Source organism: Colossoma macropomum, unplaced genomic scaffold (genome assembly GCF_904425465.1).
Source record: "Colossoma macropomum unplaced genomic scaffold, Colossoma_macropomum, whole genome shotgun sequence".
NCBI lineage: Eukaryota > Metazoa > Chordata > Actinopteri > Characiformes > Serrasalmidae > Colossoma > Colossoma macropomum.
The window spans coordinates 2102110-2124527 of record NW_023495761.1 but is presented as its reverse complement, the minus strand read 5'-3'; the positions used below and the strand labels follow the sequence as shown (position 1 = coordinate 2124527).

The following is a 22418-nucleotide window of genomic DNA, read 5'->3' as shown; positions in this document are numbered from 1 at the left end:
ATTAACCATAATGCTTGAATTTTCGTTTATTGGTGATATGGTACAATTAGCATTTAAGAAGAAAGGATGCAACCATGTGTGGTATGGGAAACAATTTCAGTTTTGATATGGTAGCTCATTTCGATTTCATTTTTAAACTGCAGTTTCTTTGTTACATGTAAAGGTGTGAAGATACTCAATAAATTTGGCTCAGATGCATTACTATATTTAAATGGTTACCCTACTGGAGGGTTTAAAATGTTCCATGGTTCGCTTTACACTGCGCAATACTGAAAAAAACCAATCTTAATAATCTTAACGCATGAGGAAGGGAATCAAACAGTGTGACAGTTTGAATTTCTTCTTCAGAATAAAGATTTGGCAATGAATACGTTTGGGCCTTTCCTCCCATTGAATTTAAATTCGGTCCAGTTTTTTGTCTATTTTCAAGGACAAAGAACTGTAATAATCAAACTCAAAATTTCAGAGAAAACCATAAAAATGGAAAAATGTGAAAGATCAGCATGTATATATATATAAAAACAAAACATTAATTTTCACATAATTGGCAAGTAATATGTGATGATAACATGGGTCAGAGACCACCTCAGCATACATTTCCCACTTGATCCGACTACTCTAATGGTTAGGTCACAGACAATCATACAACTGAATCAATCAACTGCAGCTGCAAAGAATGAAACAAAGTTTTCTTCATCAGCGTAACTCAAATATAGTGAGTTAAAGAGGTTCACTGCTTAATCGATTCAAATATGCTCAACTTGAACATATTTTTTTTCAAAAATTAACAAAAAACAAAATTAAGCTCCCCCTAAGAAAGATCTGTTTTTATAAAATACAAAATAAACACCAGGGAAAAAAGAAATACAATTAAAACACAACAAAAGGCACCTGTTTTGTATGTTCGTGTCCTCAACTGTGTTTTAGCTACGAACCTAATCGATGTCTCGCCTGCCAAATCCACAAACGAAGAGCTAAAATAATGGCTACTGAACAGAAGATTACCGTCGTACTACAGACAAGCTATAGTACAGAATGACTCTAGTACTGCAGGTTGTACTACAACGTAAAATTGTACAATAGTATTAGTGAGATACTAATATATAGTATGTACTATAGTAAGCTACTACATGGATCCTATAGGAGGCTATTAAACCTGCTATAGGAATACTATAGCACTGAATGCACTACAGTACTACCAAAATACTATAGCTGCATCTACATGGCGCCCTATAGTACAGAAGAGACATATACCTGTAGAGCGAACTTTTCTGTACGCTCCCTCCATTCACTGTAAAAGAAGCTACTACAGAAAATGTCAAAGTACATTTTGTCTTATATTCTCTAAAATGGCACCCACTTTCAGACTAAAACCAGTTTTTTTAATAACACGATAGGTAAACATGTCATCAAGTAGAAATAGAGAACGAGAAGGTTAGACGCCCTGTTTTGCAAACATATGATCTGATAACTCAAAACAAAAAAAATTTGGTTAGGTCTATATATTACTAAAGCACACAGTCAGATGAACTGCGCTTCTGTTTCATTTAGAAACCTAACAAATAAAATACTGGTATAATCAAATCATTCTTAAAAATAATTATTTAAAAACACTAAAAAGGGATTACATGAACAATATTTTTTTTTTCCCGAGAAATCAAGCAAATTCGGAGCCCAGAGAGTCAGTAAGCAGTAAGCCATACAGGTGCAGGAGAAAAATGTAGCCTACAGCTTCAGAGTAAAGGGGAAAAAATAGAGTAGAAAAAGAATAAAAGGAATGCAGGAATGAACTTTCTAAATACAGAAGGAGTTCTAAAAAAAGCTTTATAAATAATTGGGGAATGCAACCTCCCTTCCTACAATTCTTCTACCGGTATCGTCTACAAAATGTACAAGAGCAACTCTTTCTTTAGCATGTCGGAACTGTGGGTGTCTGAACAGTATTTGGAGTGGTAAAGGCTGTCAGAAAACACAATCAGAATGTTAAAATGAAAATGTGAAGCGTTCTCTTAGGTCCTGACTCACCCACTTCTCTTGAGGTTACTACAACCTTTGGTTCTTCCTGAAACAAAATTGGTTGCTTTTTGTTTTTTGTTGTTAACATCCTATCGTGGCACACTAGTCAGATGAAACTAATGAAAAATGCTCATGAAAGAAAGCTAAAAAGAAAAGAACTGAACGGTCAGTGATCGAAAACTATCACTCGCGAGCCTCGTGACTAAGAAAAGACAAATGTCTTAAGATTTTAAATATAATTATTATTGTTAATAGATTTTTGTGATTTTTTTTTCGTTTATTTTTCCTCAGTAAAAAGATGAGGTGCTTAATAACGCGATTGCTAGCTAAGGTTTAGGAGGCTGGTTTCTTTAAGTCTCGTATCTGTTTGATGAGGTACGTCTTTTCGTCATTAAACTGTTCGTCGTCTGTGCGGTCCTTCTGGAAGTTGCTAAGGAAATCGATGAGTTTCGTTTGGTTCTTCAGAAGGATGTCTACGATGGGCTGCGTCTTGTTGGGGTTAGCCACAAACACCTGAGGGAAAAGATACAAAAATGTTAGCAAAGTACCGACACCTAACAAAGGGTGAGGAGCTCTACAGGTAAGGGTACACTTGAGAAATTAAAAAGCCTTTTCTGCATCATGGGAGGGAAGGACGGAAGGAAGGAAGGAAGGAAAGGAAAGGAAAGGAAGGAATAGGAGGGAGAGAAGGAAGGAAGGAAAGAAGGAAGAAAGGAAGGGAGGAAAGGAAGGAAGGAATATGACTATAGCATGGCACATAACCAGAAAAAAGTACTGGCAGCCACAACTGTGTTAGTACTTTTGTATAGATAACAATATGTTACACATTGTACAGATAAGTCTGTCTTAAACTACATAAGCAGGTCTATTAAGATCACTTAAAAGGTTGCGCAGTGCTGATTTTTGGGTATAAGCTTCCATTTCTCATTAGCGCAAAACTAAAGAGCAAGCTTTAAACACCAACCATGACTGGCTGACTGAGTTTTTCCTTTGAAATAATGCAATAATAGGCCCAGGGTTCAAGTCTAGGATTTAGCAACCTAACCAGAGAAAACAAAATCTTTACCTTGAAGACGTGGAACGCCTCAAACTGGATGTTGGGGCTTTTGTCTCTCAGTAAATTCATCATGAGCTTGAGATTCTCCGGCTTGCTGATGTACCTCGTCATCACAGTGAAGTTGTGTCTGTCCAAGAGGAGCTCTCCCAACAGCTGTCAGACACACGCATATTTCAGTGACAGAGTCGGCAAAGGCTGAGATACACCAGTTTCCCTTTTAAGTTACCCATGCTGTGAGACTCTGCAGAACACTCACCTTCAACGACTGCCTCTTCGTCACGTAGTTTTCAGAGTGCAGCAGCTTTTCATAGTTCTCAAAGACCTGCAGAGAGAGACACACTGGTTCATGCAGCGATACAGCTATGTTAACTAACTGGCAAGAAGAAAAATGCAAGGAATACAAATCTAATGAATGGAAGCTAAAAGGGACAAATTAGCCCCTGCTGAGTTAAAGCAACCGCAAGCAAATAACATTATGGCTGTGATTTGGTCACAGGAACAAGTCGAAGTCAAGTGCAGTACAAATGACTGATTCTGGTTTGTTTAGTTGTTCAGCCGTCAAAGCTGCCGACGGAAAAGCTTGTTTAGAGGCAACGACAGGGTCAGAGTTTGATGTAGTGCTGCTTTCACACTCTTCTTCGGAGTCTGACCCAACAGGCTGCAGGGCAAATATTATCTTACAGAAGGTATCTAAGGTATCCATGTTCTGTTTTTGAATGTGCTGAAGTACAAACATCTTAACAGTTAGCTTCAGCGTGAAGCATCTGTTTACTTAGCAACAGTGCTGAGCAGAATCATACAGTTACTGTGAAAAAGACACAATTAACAAATAACAAATAACAGCACCGGGAGAACACAACTAATCAGATTTTGTCATCGGAATTAACTGTTGGCTTAATAATAATATACTCAAGCATACTACATAATAGCATATTCTAACATACCAGTTTTTCATCTTCTACATCAGGGCTCGTCAGCTGATGGACCACAGTCCAGATGCGAACCCAGCAAAGTAGGTCGGTGGACTGAACCGAGCACTTGAAAGGTTTTCTTGTATCTGTTTTACAAGCATCTTGGGTGCGTTTACACTTGCACTGTTATGTGGCTTGGCCTTATCCAGATACAATCCTGATACTCAACACGCATGAAGTGACCAGGTGTAAAAGGGGTCTAAGCATCAGTGTCACTGTGAAACAAATCAATTCATATTCACTTTCTTACAAAAATCAGCTCTGTGGTCAAATAAAATAAACCCAAAGCTCAACATGAAAGTACCAGCAGAGTGCTCATCCATTCCTGACAGCACATGAGTGTGAAATGTCATTAAGAATAGCATCTATTATTATTTTAACTTAATTTTATACTTATGAAGAGTTTTTTCTACTTTAGAAGTATTTGTAAAGATATTTTCAAGTTGTGTGTTCTTTCGAAAATATTGTTTTACTATTTCTTTCTTTTTTTTTAATTACCAATGGCAATACAATTTTAAAGTGCACATTAGGTCATAAAAATGTATTCAAAATAAAACAATTCAACAAAATATACTGGAAGTGTCATTTTTTTTAACTGCCTGGACTAATCATTAACGGCTGTTATGATAAAGTATTTAAAGATAACCAGTGTCGCCATATACTTGTTGGTTTGTTTCTCCAGGCCTTGGGAAGCAAGAAATTTAATGTAACTGGACCTTACAGCTTTAGTTGAATAGTCCTGTTCTATATTTATTACTGAAGAACTGAGTTTTTTTTCCTGGATTCTGGATGATAACAGATAAAATACATGGATAAAAGATATACAGATTTCACTTACTGCATCATAGTTCTGTTCTAAATATTCTGCCACTAGAACCTTGTGTCTTGTAAGAAGGTCCTGTAAAAAGAAAGGGAGAAATCATTTATTCAGGAATTAAAAAGAACTGAAATTTAGGCTAATTCTTTTAGGAGCGTTTTCTTACCTTGAAGGTGGCGAAAGCGTCGGAAGCTATGTCGAATGTGGACATCTCCACGTAGCTGAAGAAGTCGTTAAAGTGCTCCGAGTGCAGAATGATTTTGGCCAGCGGTTCATGTCGGATGCACTCGCGGAGCATAATGCCACAGTTCAGCGCCACCTGAGGAGTCTCATACCTGCAGAGGCAGAAATAAAATCATGACAGCACCTTTTCACACTAGCTACAACACACCTGAAACTACAAAAATGACCATTATGAAGTCAGCGGTGTCGATTACACATTCCTTGATAAACTACAGTACAACCCATATAATGTCTCTCATGTTACAACTTATTTATTTTTTACACCATGGGAAAATGCCAGTTATTCTTTACCCTGTGTGAACATTAGGTGACACTGACCACGTTAACGTCTTTCTACAAACAGGTCAAATTTTTCACTCTTTCACTGAAGCTCACGTTCAGATGACTCTCAGGTGGATTTTATCTACTCAGAATCAGAATCCATGCCAGCTCAAATGCATGCTGTCATTAAAGCAAAAGGAGAACAAAGACTAAGGAAATTCTGTAATTCACATTAAAATTGAATGTATTCTACTGTTCAATCAGGTTATAATGCTGGAAATATATTTTTTTAATGAAAAACTTTGCATTAGCAGAGAAAGACTAAGTGTCAGGTCAGAAAGCCAATACTTTCGTACATTTTCGCAGATATTTAATTTTATTAACTATTTGTGGTCTGAGAAGCAAGGTGACAACAGGGCTTGTTGAAAATGAAATGTCAATGATTACAACAGTGTGTTTAAAAATGAATGAACAGAGAAGTCTGCGTTTTTCTCCCCATTTCAAGTTCTAAACTGATGTGTCTCATCTGTTCAGAAGGCTTGGATGGTTGATTAGCCAAGCTGTTTATAATGGTGGGTGGAAAGAGCAAGCTTGAGCTGGAACAAGCGAAGTGAACACTTCGGTTTCCCAGTTGAATAAATAATGGTGTAGAGTAAAAGACTGAATGGTGACAATGTGCCAACACTGCACAGGTATCAAATACCTATTGATTATATTATTTTCTATTTATTTTATGTTATTGTGCCAGTTATCCCTTAAATAAGCACTGTTGCCCTTTTGGGGGTTTGGGGGGGGTGGTTTGGAATTACCAAAAAACAAACAAACAAACAATAAATAAATAAATAAATAAATGAATAAATAAATAAATGTGACAGTCATGTTAGCATTTCTTTTCCAATTCTGTATTGAAACTGTATTGTATCATAATGCAAAAAATGGCAGTACGTACTGTATCATCAAATTTGTGTAGCATTGCACCCCTAATGAATACTCAGTCAAATTTCTCAAAACAAGGAAAGTAAAGCAGTCCTTTACTATGTTCCCATGCAAACATAAATAAATGAGTAGGTAGGTAAAATTAAGCAGAGTACCTACAGCATTGATTTTATGTACTCAGAGTGACAGAGTGTTACAAGTTACAAAAAAAATCTAAAACCTAAACCTTGCAAATCAAGGTCAGTATCAATTTGAATAACATTTCTGAAAGCCGGTAAGCTGTTAGTGAACTGTGTGAACTCTCATTTCTTACCCTTTGAGTAGGATGAAGAGCACTTCCTGATGGGAGCAGAAGTATTCCACTGTGGGGCTGCGGGTACCAATCTGCCTGCGCAGGATGTTGTTGAAGATCTGGCACACGTCTTTCTTACCCTACACACCCAAAAACACACCAAATTAACAAAATTACCAACAACTATACTCACAAAACTCTGGACTTTAATACCAAATAACAACTAAGCAAACTTGTTTATGTTACATATATGTGCAGTATATATGCAGATATATGGGATGTGGTTTTGGGACACTGTTTAAGTAAAAAAAAATAAAAAAATAGCTGCAAAAGTTTTGTTAACTAATCAGTTATTCACTGATGCTTTTTTGCATTAACAATCAGCCTCATTTTCCTCAAACTATACGTATAAAAAGAAGTCTTTGCTTAGATAATGATTTGACACGGATGTCTTTTCTAAACTTAAGTTAGAAAGCACACACTGAAACTGACAAACGCTTAATTGTATTAAAGACATTCTGTCCCCAGATGTTTGATGGGCAGGGTATACATAAATATAGTCTGTTTTCCTTGTTTTGTTTGCAAGAGTGCCCTCTTCTGGCACTACAAATATTCACTTCTTTTAACTATAAACATAGCCCTTCAGACAGATTCAGAATGCTGCCAGTATATAGTCAGAATAACACATAGTTCACAACAGAGCTGGAGGGAAAAAAAGTTTGTGCTAAATATGTTAAGAAAATACCTCAATTATGTCACTTAATTACTTCTGCGGCATTCATACAGTCAACAAAATGGTCATAATACAGCAAATAAGTGTTGAATAAGCGGTCTGAGGTGAATAAAGTGTTGTATGTGTAAACAGCTTTGCAGCCTTGTTGACTGTGGCCTAAATCCCAGGCTTATTACATCCTCTGGCCTATTATTCAGTAACATGGAAAACAATGCAAACTGGCAAATTGTTACTCTTCAGCTCTGCAAGTTACTTCAAGTTACAGTTATAAGAGTTATACCAGTGCAGCTGCAGTGGTAAACATAACTGAGATACAACAAATGAAATGCTGATATGAAACATTCACTTATCACCCAGGTCTACCTGAATCCACATGAAAACATGCAAGCTGGAGGATTAGTGCAGTAAGTCACCTCAAAGTCGATGACCTGCAGGTTCTCCACCAGTGAAATGAGCAGGCCACTGTTGTACAGCTCCTGGGCCAGCTGGGCCACTGTCTCCGTGTGTGGCTCTTTGTCGTTGGTGCCATACAGGATCTCCTTCATTGCAACCAGACATTTAGACACCTCCTCTGAAGCCTGCAGGACAAACATACAGACATGTAACTGACAGGTGCGATAAAGACTTGATGGATACCAATCATGCCTCTCTTCCTTCAACAGGAAAAACACGTCAAGAAGCATTCATCCCTCCATCAGTCTTGAGGAGGGATACAAGTGGAAGTTTTGTCGGGCTGCTTACATGTTTAAGGTAAGCTTCCTAAAATAAAGCAAGAAGCCATTATCAGTGATTTTAAATTACTGTTTGTATAAGGACTGAATTTATATGGAGCAACGACAAAACATAACATGATAAACATATCAATGTTCATTAAATAGTTCAATTTATTATCAATAACGATCGCAATAAATCATTCTTCTGCCAAGCAATGCAGTTTATTAACAGTTCAATACAGCTGCCAAGTAATGCAATGGTGAAAGATTCTAGACAGGCACAAAGTTTTTACAACAGCGCAATGTTTTTAAAAAGATGGCACACGAGCACAGAATTCAACTGACATGTGTGGACATATGCGTATTTTGAGCATTTTATAACTGATTTAAACATGACTCAGCCAGTCAGATTTTACAGACAGATCTACGGCAAAGAAAGTGTGGTGAGATTCTCAGTAGGAGGAATACACAGAGCATAATTAAAGATCTCTCACAACTCCTTTATTTAGAGTTTGTGCAGCTTCCTTGCGGCTGACACCAAGATCGCATCAGCTAAGAAGGTCATACATAAAAGGTAATTTTTCACCTAAGCTATTAAGTGTCAATATCTTGGGTATGGTTAGATGTTTTAATTCTTTTGTGACTCCGCCCCCTAATAATTGTGTACCCTATGCTGCTGCAGCTAGATAATTTTTTTCCTTTATGCAGGATGTTCTGAATATCTTAAAATGAAAAAAGTAAAACAACAACAAGTCATTAACTTAAGGTAACTGGGGAGTAGCAATACATCGTGACATCATGACATCACAAAGCAAAACTGTGACAGTGTGCAACTTGGAGATGTAATAATTAAGCAATAGAACAAGAGAGGGAGTGTGTTATCGCGCAAATAACATCACGGATGTGATTTGGTCGCATAACCATAGTAATAACACACGACCTTGAGTGTTCTATTGCTTATTTATACAACTGTTAAATAAAGTAAGAAATTAATAAATTGGGCTGTGAACGTGGCATTTAATGTCAGTAATTCCTTCCGCCAAATTATTGTTCCTTAACAAGCAGCTTGTTGCTACGTCACAGTACGAGCTCCGCTCACTCACTGCACAGCCAGCAGTTCGTTCAACCAATCAGCTTGTGTGCCCAGAACTGTTGTATAAAGTATCACAAAGAATGGGCAGTCTGTTCATTATGCTATCTGAGGCTATTACATTGTTTGATCACTAAAGTTTAAATTTAACAACAAAAAAATTAAAGCACATTTAATGTTTTATGGTTTTCCAATACATTAAACATCCAGTACCTTACTCAAATCACAATATAATGAAAAATTCAAGTAATTAAAAAAACTGCCAAATTAAACTTTATCTAAAAAAAAGACTAGGAATTCACATTTCCACTACAGTGGACAATTAAATAAATACAACCTGACTTATATTGTCATATACTATCACAAAAAAGCAGACGAGTTTGAGCGTCAGGCAGGTTAGCTTAGCGTTTCAGAAATCTGTTCTTTAGCAACAAGCTGAGGGCAAATGCCTTAGCGAGCCACTGCAAATGAACATGAGGTCAGACAGCAGAGTGGCACTTTCACCTCCCTGCCATTTCTCTCCTTCTTCAAACACTCCGTCTTCAGCCCCGTTCACAACCCTTCACAGAGATGTTCAACAGTATTCAGAAGTTCAGAATCACCATTTTGAGTAATAAAACCATTTCAGTTGCACACAGATGTGTTAAACGAGACCAATATGATGCTACTACTCTACAACTTTCATAATTTGTATTAAACTGTAAAAAGATGATTATTTAAGATTGATTAATAGTGATGTTTAAAAATTCTATATATTCTACATATTCGCTTCCTAAAGACAGGTTCCTCAAGGGAACCGTTCCTCAGGTAAACACTTATCCCAGGGCTAACAAGTCTTTTAAAAATGGAGCAAACAGGAGCAAAAAACACAAACTTCACAAAAGCTCTTTGTATTCTAACAGTGATAAAGAGCTGATAGTGCTCTATAAAATAAACATGGCATTAGGTCAGCCAAAGTAAAGAGGTTCATACAGTAATCAAGTAATCAAACTGGTGTAGGCTTATAAACACTACCAATGCAGGCTCATAAAAATGCTACATTATGTCTGAAACTCAAATACTCAGACCACTATACGCTCCAAGTTTGGAATTATTTGACATTTCCATTAGTTGTTATATAGTAATGACATATAGTGAAGACTGAAAGGTTTAATCTACTCACTAACACTAACACTATTTAATAATTAACTATTATTATCCATTCATAGTTATTTCTTGTCACTTCGTTCATCATTGAAAATGTCTCCATCTAAAAATCCTACAAAGTGTTTGAAACATATACAACATTTGCAGGTGTGTGTAGAATGATTCTAATATGATGCTATACAATTGATTTTACATGATTGAAAACAGTCATTCTAAACTTTTGAATAGTGGTGTAAACATTCAAAATGTCAGAGTAAATTACAGTCTATTAAAGACAGTATCAATTCATGATAAAAGTCCTTTTTCTGCCAGACAAGGATGAGGCTGGAGCTGTGCCTGTGATATAAAAATATCGTGGGGTCTAGACTGTGTGAAGTCTGTTAGAAAAGTGCAACTGGAGAACCGGAGCCAAGTGGAGAAGAAGCTTCTTCTGAGCATTGGAACACAGCCTGCCGGACTAGCACTTAGCACCTTAATGGTAAGCCTGATATTACAACATTACAGTTACACCCTAGGATGGAAAAGCTGAAAAGAGTAGTGGCTTTTATCAAGATGAAATATAGTTAGACATTACAACAATGTTAGGAATGATGAAGAATGAAAGAATGCCACCAGACACATGTAGGCAGCTTGGTGAAAGAAGCCCAGGTCAGAATAGGCAGTACTGTGGCTTCTTTATATACTAGACTCAACAAAGACAAAAATAGTAGCATTAGGGCTATTCGTACAAACACTATACCATTTTTGAACCAAGCCTTTCGTGGTGGCTCAAACGGCTGTGTAAAACATGAGGGTAGTCATGCTGCTGCAGTGTTAAAGAAACAGTACACCCAATAATGACAATATGGGGAATAATGAACGAGAACTTCCCTTTTAGAATTATGCTACTAAAATTACAGTATTGGTGGATGTATACACTCTTTTATATATATATATATATATATATATATATATATATATATATATATATATATATATATATATATATATATATTCCAAAACCTGTTCTTAAGAGTGATGCACGGAAGAACCACTGTCAGCAGATAGTTAAGAACTAATTTTGTGTGAGTAGTTTTGAGTGTGAAGATGGTTTTAAAAATTAATGTAAAGGTTGCATACCAAAAAGAGCTTATTCAAGAATAATGGGCCTCATTCACCAGTATGTTCCTAAGTTTTTTCTTAAATTTGTTCTTGAGAAAGGTCCTAAGAAAGTCTACGTCAGATTCATGATGTGTTCTTAAACTACAGAATTGTTCACACCTCTGTGTGTGTGTAGATTCTGTTCTTACCTAAGAACACCAAATACCAAATAAGAAAACCTTGATGAATGTTAGAAGCTTTGTGAAAACTGCGTATGTGGGTTTAAGAAGAAATTTCTTCCTAAGAACGTTGGTGAATGAAGCTTAGTACCTCTAAGTCACAAATCATTTATGAACTTTTAATTTTAAGAATGTGTGTCATGCACCACCCACTTCTGCAGTCCTCTTCTTTCATTTCATGAATCTGATGAACTTACTGGGTGTACAGTTTTGTTTTGTGGGGAAAAAAAATTACATTTTTGCCATGTTTCTGTTATTTCAATGTAAATTAATATGTAACTACCTATGTAATCGATTATGTAATTATCTATAAATAATTGCACATAAATAATTGAACTTGTCAAAATGCTCACAGCAAACGATAACAACACTGTGATCGTTCTAGGGCTCAAGTGCATAATGGAGCCTTATAAAACAACAATATTGCAAAGGTTGATATCAAGATAATATGTAAACAATACACCATACTGTAATATAATTATCTATTATCCCAATAGATAATAATATAATGTACAGATGTTGGAATTACTTGAAAAAAACAAATGGATATTTTTTTTCCAATCTAAGTTTACATTAAGTAAAATGTTTGCTGTTGCGTGTCTATAAAGTAAAGATGTACACGGAGTGAAAGAATTGGGTTAACTAGGTCTAGGCTGAACAGTCTGTCTCTTCGGCAGACAGTTAACAGGCTCCTCCAATAACATGCAGAATTAGGCTTTACTGAAGAAAGAAAACTACAACATAGAAAGTAAAGTATGTGTCACTTAAATGTTTGTTTCAAGTTTCAAATATGTCTGTGTTTAAGCAGAGCTAGCCTTATTATATTTAACATTAAACACTGTGCGGTAAATCAACAACACCACTAGCTTGGTGCTAACATACTACTGAAATTCTAATAGTATCACTGGTGGAAATTAGCAGTTGTAGTCAGGATATTTTAAAATCTTTGAAAGCTTGGCACCATTTGGTATAGTTAATGTAAGTGTATTTTAAGGCCTTTACATGACTCAATTACTCATATAATTGACAGTGACAGTCCTAACACAAATTAATTTGATTGGACAGCTAAACAACAACATTATCTCTTGAAAGTGTTAAAGAAACAGCATGCTCAACAATGCTAATGTGGCAAATAATGAACGAGAGCTTCTTTTATTAGCATTATGCATTCCTTCCAGCATTCCTTCACTGTCATCCACAACAGCTCTGGCCAAACTGCTCGTCACCTCACCTTCTCTGTCTTCTTGTCCTGCTTCACCAAAATGGACAGGTTGTCCTTCAGAGCCTTCACAATGTCCGTTGGACTCTTGTGGGATTTACCAAACAGTGGCATGGTTGTGGCCTAGAGTCTCGCTCACTCTGTGTGTGTGTGTCTCTCTCTCTTTCTTCAGAACCTGGATGGATGGAAAAAAGAGGGAGAAAGGGTTAGACATGGGTCACTGTTCTTGCTTGCCCTCTTCCTTAAAAGAGTGGGTAATTCCCCTTAGAGCATTCGTGTTATTAAGCTGGCCCCCACCCACCCCCACCATGGACAGCTCAGCTAAAGGCGTTCACACGGTTGTCATGGCGACAGAAGAAAAATAGCAGTCAGAGTTCATTTCAGGTTGAAAGGAGAGTTTACCAACAAACAAACAAAAACACATAAATAATTAGAAATCTAGAGTGTGGCCATGTGCATTAGGGCTGTTACTCACACTAGATTACTGAAAAAAACAGTACCATTTACCTTCTCAATGAATCAGCACTGACTGGTTAACACTGCAAGATGATAATGCATATTTTCATTTTTTCTACTGGTCTCTCTTACACCACAAAATGCCTGATGGACATTTATACACATTTATACCACACAGTGTTTTAAGATTTGAATCTTCTTCTAAGTCTTCTCGAAGGCCAGCTTATCCTAGTTTACCTTTTCCCTATAAAGCATTATGGAATCTTTGAAAGGCTATGCACGGTTTGCTGCTGTTCAATTCAGTCTGATCACTCGATTTATCGTAAAAATAATCAGTAGATAACTCGATTACTACAATAGACAGCAACAGCCCTACTGTGCATGACTGAGAGAAAAAAGGAAAAGTCTGAAGCGTGGTCACGGTTATAAAATGACAGTGATTCATTTGAACACCTCAGTCACCCACAGAAACACCTATGATTTGTAATGTTAGTGAAAATCCTGTGATTATCAAATGCACTTTTATGATGTAGAAAGCTATTCGTAACTTAATGATTAAGCGTCAAACAGAATCATACTACTAAACATAGAAATGTGTTATTTGTGGGCTATCAAAAACGACTACAGATGCAAGGACTAAAAGCTGTGATTGTGAAATACATATGATTGATTGCTGTGGCCTCACTGAGGTGAATTATTATGTTATTTATAGTTATGTTATTATAAAGAACGTCACTGCTGCACAATATGGACAGAACAATACTGCTATAAATTGTGACACGTTTTGTAAATATTACACTATAACACAATATTACACTTTGATGAAACGATGATGCAACACGGTTAAAGATTGGGCTGCATTATTTCCAACAAAATAATTTATATAACGTATATAACATTTAAATTTACATTAAACGTATATAACATTAAATTTATATAACAAAATAACTTTTGTTAGATCACGTTAATATCTTCACCGAGGTACCGACAAAAACACTGTAGGTCAAGACACTCGGAGCTCAGTGACTGGCTTATAGAGATCATAATCATAGAGAGAACAAATAAAGCAAAATATATTGTACAAGACAATACGGCAAAAACCTGACATCACAAAACATGAAGAGCAGAAAAGGTTTTTGTTTTTAAATCAAGGTTGAAAAAGTATTTAAGAATGAATGAGAAGAAAAATCAAACAATTGGTAAAGACAGATAAATAAAAAAAACAACACTGGCATGACGAGCTGACACCAATCAGCTATTTACTGTAAAGTTGATGTAGCTACTATATACTGACTGTTGTTGTCTACAGGTTCTCAATAACTGGTCTTTTTTTAACGACACACAAAGCTGTTTCATGTTCTAGAAGCACTGATGGTATCCAGGATATATTCAGAAAAGCATACTCTAACTGAATTTATCCTGGTAACATGCTGTTATTTGTGACGATCTACACTAAAGCCACCTAGAGGGTTAATTTTAAGACTAAAAGGAAAACATTCAGTACTCTACGCTTATTCTATCATTCTTAAATACAAACTCTACCCTGAAAGTGCTCCTAGTTGCAGACAAATGCTTGAGACAACATGAGTTTAGATCCAACTCTAATACATGAAACAATTCATGTGGAAAAACTTCACCCAGGCTGTTCCTGAAAGCGGACATGGCCTAACTTGTGACTAGTAATCCTGTGAGGTGAGAACCCCTGAGAGTAAGTGTGTGTGATCATTGCCCCATTTTGCCCTCCCCTGTCTTTCAGAGATTTCCCTATGCCTGCCAAGAGCCAGGCACTTTGATCATGCAACCCCTGCCAGACCATTCTTAATACCCTGTAGACCTACTCCACAGTTAAGAGGAGAGCAGATTCACTCCCTTGTTATGGTTACGTTGTCAAAATATAGTTCGCACACTTCTAGGCAAGAGGCTGGCTAACCTCAGCTGACTCATGTGGACACATTTAGGTAGGCCTATAAGGTAAGACAACCACTTTAACCACTTTAATTATTGTGTTGCAACAAAATATTTAAAGAGTTGTACTACAGTGTGATCATTTGAATAAAAGCGTTATAATACATTCTTGTTCATAGGACTACGATACCCACAAAGCCATATGACTCAGAATTGACCTTCCTTTACCATACTGTGTGATCCAAACATTGGACCAGGACACAATGACTGCATCTCATGTGTAAGCAACATAGTCTCAATCTCCACAGCTCTCGTGCTATTAATTACAACGCTGCCTTAATTCCTACACAGTCCCGGCAAAGAAGGCTGTAAATAGTCATTAAGACTTGCACCTGGAGGGGGTTGCACCAGTTATGCACCAGTTAGTACCTAAATTTGTGTATAAAGTCTTCACCAAGTCCTTAGTTAAGACTAGTATAAAACTATTGTTTTACTAAATTCGGCTGCAACAACAATCTGTAAATCACGTCTTAACTAGTAACAACTAACGTGCACAACAGCAACTAAGGCTAAACTTGGTCATTTTTATAATGCTATTGACAAATTCAGAACCAATCAATAAAGATGCTGCCATGGAACAGCAGAAGGGAGCTAGCAAAGAACAATGTGAACAGATTAACAAGGTTACTACAATCAAACTGAATAAAACTGAACATCTATAGCTATTGTTCTTTAGGTTTTGTTCTCAATATTTCCTCACAAAAAACAAACAAACAGCTTTAAACAACCACCTGCCAACAGCAACAAAAGTAGCGTCAGCAGTTTCAGCATCTACAGAATCTCACTGAACTGGATCTATGGATATAATCTTCATGTGGTGGAGTTAGTTTGAAATAGCTTCATGATTAGAGCTGAAAATAAAACTAATGCACCCAAACTGTTGCCTTTATTGCCTATTAATGACATTATATGCAAGCCGGATTATATTTTTGTTCTCTTTTTGCGATCTATGTGGTTTCCACGGGCTTCCATGTGCAATACTTAAACGTGCTTAGGGGGAGATGTAAACATTTAGTGATTGTTAAGCTCAACGTAAAAGCTAGCTTGAGTGGTGCAACCCATTTTGATATTGTAATAAACGTAATAAACGTAAACCTGAACTTAGTAAGCATGTATGGTATAACTAGCCTGTGTATGAACTCATATGCAGCTGGTCCAACAGCAACTATAACTATTACATACATTTCCACACAGCTAACAAAAACAAAGTAGTCTGAATACAGTGCTGTGTATGCTAAGTTCAGGCAAAACACATACATAGATGTTGCCCCAAACATTAGGCTACGATCGGCCTCCTTATGTATATATGGATTTATTACTATTCTGACCAAGTCAAAACTGGATCCCTTTCAGCACTTTTTAAACACATGCCTCAAGTTCCTCCTGTGTGGCTGTTGTGTGTGTACTAACAGTCTGATACAGACTGTTTGCCAAAAAGCTCCACCTTTGACAAACAGCAAAGGCTGTGAGACTAAAAAAATCAGCCTCAGCAAACCAATGCCTAAAACTGGGGGGAAAAAGTGAAAATAAACAAATTAAGGTATTCAGCAAGAGGACTTGCTCGACTGCATTGGAGACATTCACAGACATCTCATAGCGCACACACAGATATGCAGCTACCTGAACCTGATCATAAGAGATTAGAGAGTGACTCAAAAAAAGGCATTAGACGTTAGTCAGCAGACTACATACAAACCACCTTTATCCAGATGATTAAGCTGCCGTACTGAGGCCTATTCACTACTTTGTCACTATAGGGTGCTAGAAACTATGGTTGTATACAAAACCACATACCATACTGTGCTATACTATACTGTACATACTACACTGATGAATGTTGCTTCTAAAGGTGGTGCCATTCTGATATACTATTTAGTGTGTGCATATGTACAAACCTTTATTCAATAATGCCATACTGAGGTCTTCTATTCACCAGGTGCCAGAATCTAACCCACATACTATACTATACTATACTATGGGTGGTGTACTATTTTCACATACTACTTAGTATGGCACTATGTGTATATGCACAACCACCTTTATCCATACAATTAAGCTGCCTTACTGAGGTCTATCCACAACTATACTTTGTCACTAAAAAGTGCCAGAAACTAAGGCTGCACCCAAAACCACACACTACTGAATGCAGAGCCAGTGTTGGTGTACTGTTCTGACATACTAGTTAGTATTTCCATACGCGTAGATGTACAAACTACCTTGTTCCATATGATGAAGCTGTCGCACTGAGACCTATTCACAGCTATACTGTCACTTAAAGATGCCAGAAACTAGGGCAACATTCAAAACCACATACCATACCAGTCTATACTATACATAGGGCTGTAATGAATGTGCTACTACCACCTGGTGTATTACTGTGAAATACTATTTAGCACAGGAGTACGTATACACACAAAAACCACCCTTGTCCATATGATTAAGCTGACAAACTTATACTTTGTCACTAAAAGGTGCCAGAAACTCGGTCTACATCCAAAACCCTGTACTGTACTCATGAATGTGCTACTACTGGTGGTGAACTATTCTGACACTGCTAAGTGTGCATGTAGCTACAAACCACCTTTATCCATACTGAGGCCTATTCACAACTATGCTTTGTCAATAAACGCTGACAGAAACTTGAAGTGCGTCCAAAACAACACACTACTCTACACTACGCTATAACTCACTGTGCTAACTTAGACGTATTTTATAAATTAACGTGATGTAGTTACCATTTTAACAAGCTATAATACGCAGTTTTGAACTTGAGTTGACAGTATCAGGGTTTACCAGGGGGTCAGCTTACGAGGCTAAGAATGTGGTGTAGCATTTAGCCAACAACCGAGAAAAACACAAAAACAAGCTGGGTTTAGCAACGGCCGTCGGCAGACCTGACTTGTGGTTGTTGGCTTGAGGTTAAGGTTAACGTTAGGTAACCTAGCGACATGACGGCTATCAAGCTAAAGGGCTAAAAGGGCTAAAGGCAGAGAGAGAGAGACAGAGAGAGAGACAGAGAGCAGTGCGGATGTTGTTAGCTAGGCTAGCAAGGCCGTGAGTTCAGTGAATTTAGCACGAAGCGACATGAACGTTGAAACAAAAGACGGTTAAAAATCAGATTCAAATTCAGCGCACGGCTCGAGTCAGAGCCAGACATTAACACCCATACAGACACACACACAGCGGGCCGATGTAGCAGCGAAACAGACAGGGAGACACTGACGGGACAGACAGGCACTCCGCCTATATGCAGCCTCGCTATTTAACTTACACACTTCGCTTTCTCAACAAACCGAGACTGACATGCGCAAACTGGCCACACGTCCGTGCAGCCACCGCTGTTGTTGTGCTGGAAGAAAACCCGAAAAGGCCAAGATTAAAAAAAAAAAAAAACAAAAGGAAAGAAAGAAAAATGCCCCACGGCTCCAACCACTGCGCTGTTAGCGTACATTTGTCAAGTTTGTAACAACGTCAAGGGCGACGTTCATTTTCAACACACGGCTCTCGCCTCAAAAAGAAGAAGTGCCTCCATACTTACAGTGCAGCGGCCAGTCCTGATACTGGTATGACTGTTGTTATTATTCGGAGCCGTTCTCTTCCCCTCCCAGTCGGATATCGTCCTCGCTGCTGCTGTCTCGCTTCTGTGTTACCGAGCAGCCCTTTTTTCTGGTCACGCCAGCAGTGTCTGTCTCTCTGTGTGTGTGTGTGCGTATGTGTGTGTGTGTGTGTGTGTGTGTGCTGGGCAGAACGTCAGCGGAATGTGTGTATGAGCGAATTAAAGCGTGTTGGATCCGTTTTTAAAAAACGCAGTGCTGATTTTTTAGCTTTATTTTGCTCTATAAATGACAAATATACCTCTCAATACTTTATACAATAAAATGAGGTAGAACGCAGGAATAGAATATATGAATTTAGAGGAAAAGCGAAAAAAAAGATTGATATATTTCAAAATAAGGCTACAGTTTGCTTTAGTGTTCAGTGAATGTATGATAAATTCCTACAAAAATGGACAAAATTCGGCTTGTTTTTTTTAACCTTTTGCGTTTATGAACGCGACATTAACGATGTACCAAAGTTTCCATCATAGTACAGTAAACTACCCCTTGCTTTAAGTCCACCTTTGTGCGGGATGCGCTGGATTAGTCCCTAAAGCGAGTCGAATACGCCTCGGCCAGCAGACATAAAGCTCTGGACGCCCAGCTCAGGCTGATCTGGGGTCGGTTCTGCCAACTTACTTGTTCGTGTCCGCCGTTGTGTTCAGCGCCTCCGCGCTGTTCTCAGATCAGCCACTATGAGTCACACGCAGCCTTCGTGGAAACGCCAGTAACGCCGCCTCCCATTGGTGCGTTCTGCCCGCGGGGCGGGGCTACGGCAGTACCCGGATGAGGCCGTGCTCAGACTCCGTAATGGAGGACTCACTCTCCCTCGGAGAGTGACTCATAGCTTTGACTCAGCCTCCTTAAAATGTCACGTCAGAGGCTGATTTCTTATCGTGCTGGACAGGGCCGAGCGCCGCGAAGATGGACAGTCACGTAAACAGTGTGTGTGAATGAGCAGCCAGTGGCCACTGCTGATACATCATGACTCATCTGAGTGGCTCTGAAACAGAGCTGCTGCTGCTAGCAGATGAAAAAGGGCCCAAAACTGAGCTCGAGCTCACGCTGTCTGTTAGGGGTGGACAGTGCGACACTTTTCTACGTAAATCACATGACTTGTGAACCATCACATGTTTTTTAGACACTCTTCCTGAACTTTAAATGTGATGCACATTTTTTTCTCCTTTGTGATTTTCTTATATAGTGATTCATTCACCTACACTTGTCGCTTGTAATTTCATGTTGAAATGGACTTCCACACCTTATGACGTTATCACATTTAAAAAATAAAACAAGATCACATAAACATGAGAACGTGCAATGTCAGGGCATAACATGTTGTCACATATGTGGTAACATTTTGCTGTGAGTAGTGTTTGTAAGGCTACCTGACGCCTCTGCAACCATTTCATTACAACTGACCTTTAGCCTCTGCTGAAAAAAACAGCACAGACCAGTATGGATTCCATGCGGTCATGCTGGTTGACCAGCATACCAGCATCCAAAACACAACATATCATTGCTTTCAGGACAAATCCTAGTGGCTCCATTTTTGCTGTTTTACTTTTTTTTTTAACATAATTTGAAAAAGTCAGACGCCTTTTATGTCATGTCAAAATTTCATGACAAATGGACCAATCAAAATGGCCCAAAATTACTTTGAAAAAACATTCTCCAATAACTTTCATTAAAAGTTCACATTTTTTCTTTGTCCTGTAAAGTTATCTTTTTGGAGATATGAGGTTTTGCTCCAACAACAATAATATGCTGGTTTTGCTGGTGACCAGCTACGCAAGTTTTTCTAACAGGGTTATTCCACACATCATTTATCATAAAGGTTGCTTTAGACAATCCTGATGTCTTCGCCTCTGAAAGTATGAAGTCATTCTATGGAAATGTCCATTTTTGTGTCCCTACCGTTTAGATATATTACACTTGAAAACATGTTAGGGTTACAATTTATTTATATTTATTTATAAAACAAAACAGTAAGTTAGTTAACAATTGCACCTTCTTGAGGCATCATTTTAGCAATATTGCTTTTTAATCAATTATATAGAATTCCAAGCGCCGTAAAAGTGCTCGTCCTCACAGTCATTATTTTGAGGTAAAAAACATTTTTTTTTTTCAATTTTAACTGTAATAATCTATACATGACTATGAAATATATGAATTAAATGACAAAGAAAACAAATGGCAAATAAATATTATAAAATGTATAATGAAAGTTGTGGTCCCCTGGAGCACTGGTGTTACTGCGTAACAAAAAAATCTTGAAATAAAAATCACACTGATGTCATCACTTGACTTCCTTTTACCTATTTTCTGAGGATCTATGAAGAAAAGCACATGGTAAGTCCACTGTGTCTTTTCAGTTGTCAGAAATTTCCTCATTTAGCTCATGATTTCATATGAAGCTTTTAGTTGAGGTCACTGGTGTGACCTACTTTATTCTTAGGTAATTGTGAAAAAATAGAATACAAACGCATTAAATGACATATTTTAGTGGATATTCCATGAATGACAACATGTGGTTTGATTCTCTGTAGCAGCCATTTTGTAAAATGCATTTTTCATTAAAAATGTCTCTGGTGTTCCCTTTCTTATATGTAACGACAATGATGATCAGTAACACCAGTGACTCCTATGGATACATAAAAAAGTGGATGTTTCTGTAAAATGACCCTATGACAAGTGAAGCTTGTTGGAATAAGCCTTTTAAATTTTGTATGAAGATTTATGTCAGTTGTCATGAAGGCATATGTGTCATGTAGCCTTATGAACTCTGCACAAATATAATCACTTGTGAAATGCCTATGTGACTTAGGGGTGGGTCTCTTCAGTACTTTTCAAACACTGAACAACTGTACTATCACACAAGAGACAGATTTAAACCAGTTATAGAGAGCCCTAAACAACAACCAGCGCATAAAAGAGCTAAAAGTATGGCATTCACCCTTTACACATGACTGTGAGGACGAGCACTTTTATGGTGCTTGGAATTCTATATAATTGATTTAAAAACGAATATTGCTGAATTGATGTCTCAAGAAGGTGCAATTGTTAAACTAACTTATTGTTGTGTTTTAAAATATAAATAAATTGTAACCCTAACATGTTTTTCAAGTGTAATATATCTAAACGGTAGGGACACAAAAAACAGCACAGCAAATCATAGCCAATTAAATGTCAGCCCATTATGCAGTTTTTCATGGTTTGCTGTAAATGTGGCACTTTTTAGAGCGTTTTGTCAACTCCAATGTGTTTGCTAACATCGTAAAGAACAAAGTATCGTAACATGTATAAAGGTTCAGTAGTGATGTTTTGTTTTTGCCATGTTTACTGTGTTAAAGGACAAAAAAGGTTATTGCCCTTGCAAGCTTTGATTCAGCTTATTTACAGTTCATAGCTTAGAGTCTCTCCACCCTTCACTTCTTCTCTATGATTACAAACCCCACATAAAGAAGGGACGTGTAACACCATTGATTTTCTCATTCATCTGTATCATCTTTGTGGAAAAGTTTGCAGAAACTGTGAGTAAATAAGAAAGCATCCATTCAAGGGTGGTAATGAAAGCAGCCTGTTACA

At 37.5% G+C, this 22418-nt stretch overlaps 1 protein-coding gene across 1 annotated transcript; it reads right to left on the bottom strand.

Moving 5' to 3' along the window:
• Window positions 1–8: 8 nt before the first annotated feature.
• On the bottom strand, window positions 9–18972 carry cab39l (calcium binding protein 39-like). The gene is made up of 9 exons (XM_036563387.1): window positions 18773–18972; window positions 12826–12988; window positions 7740–7904; window positions 6615–6733; window positions 5028–5196; window positions 4883–4942; window positions 3330–3395; window positions 3083–3226; window positions 9–2529 (listed from the first exon to the last, which is right to left on the bottom strand). The coding sequence occupies exons 2-9, from the start codon at window positions 12925–12927 to the stop codon at window positions 2350–2352; spliced, it is 1005 nt and encodes a 334-aa protein (XP_036419280.1). The 5' UTR covers window positions 12928–12988; window positions 18773–18972; the 3' UTR covers window positions 9–2349.
• Window positions 18973–22418: the final 3446 nt, after the last annotated feature.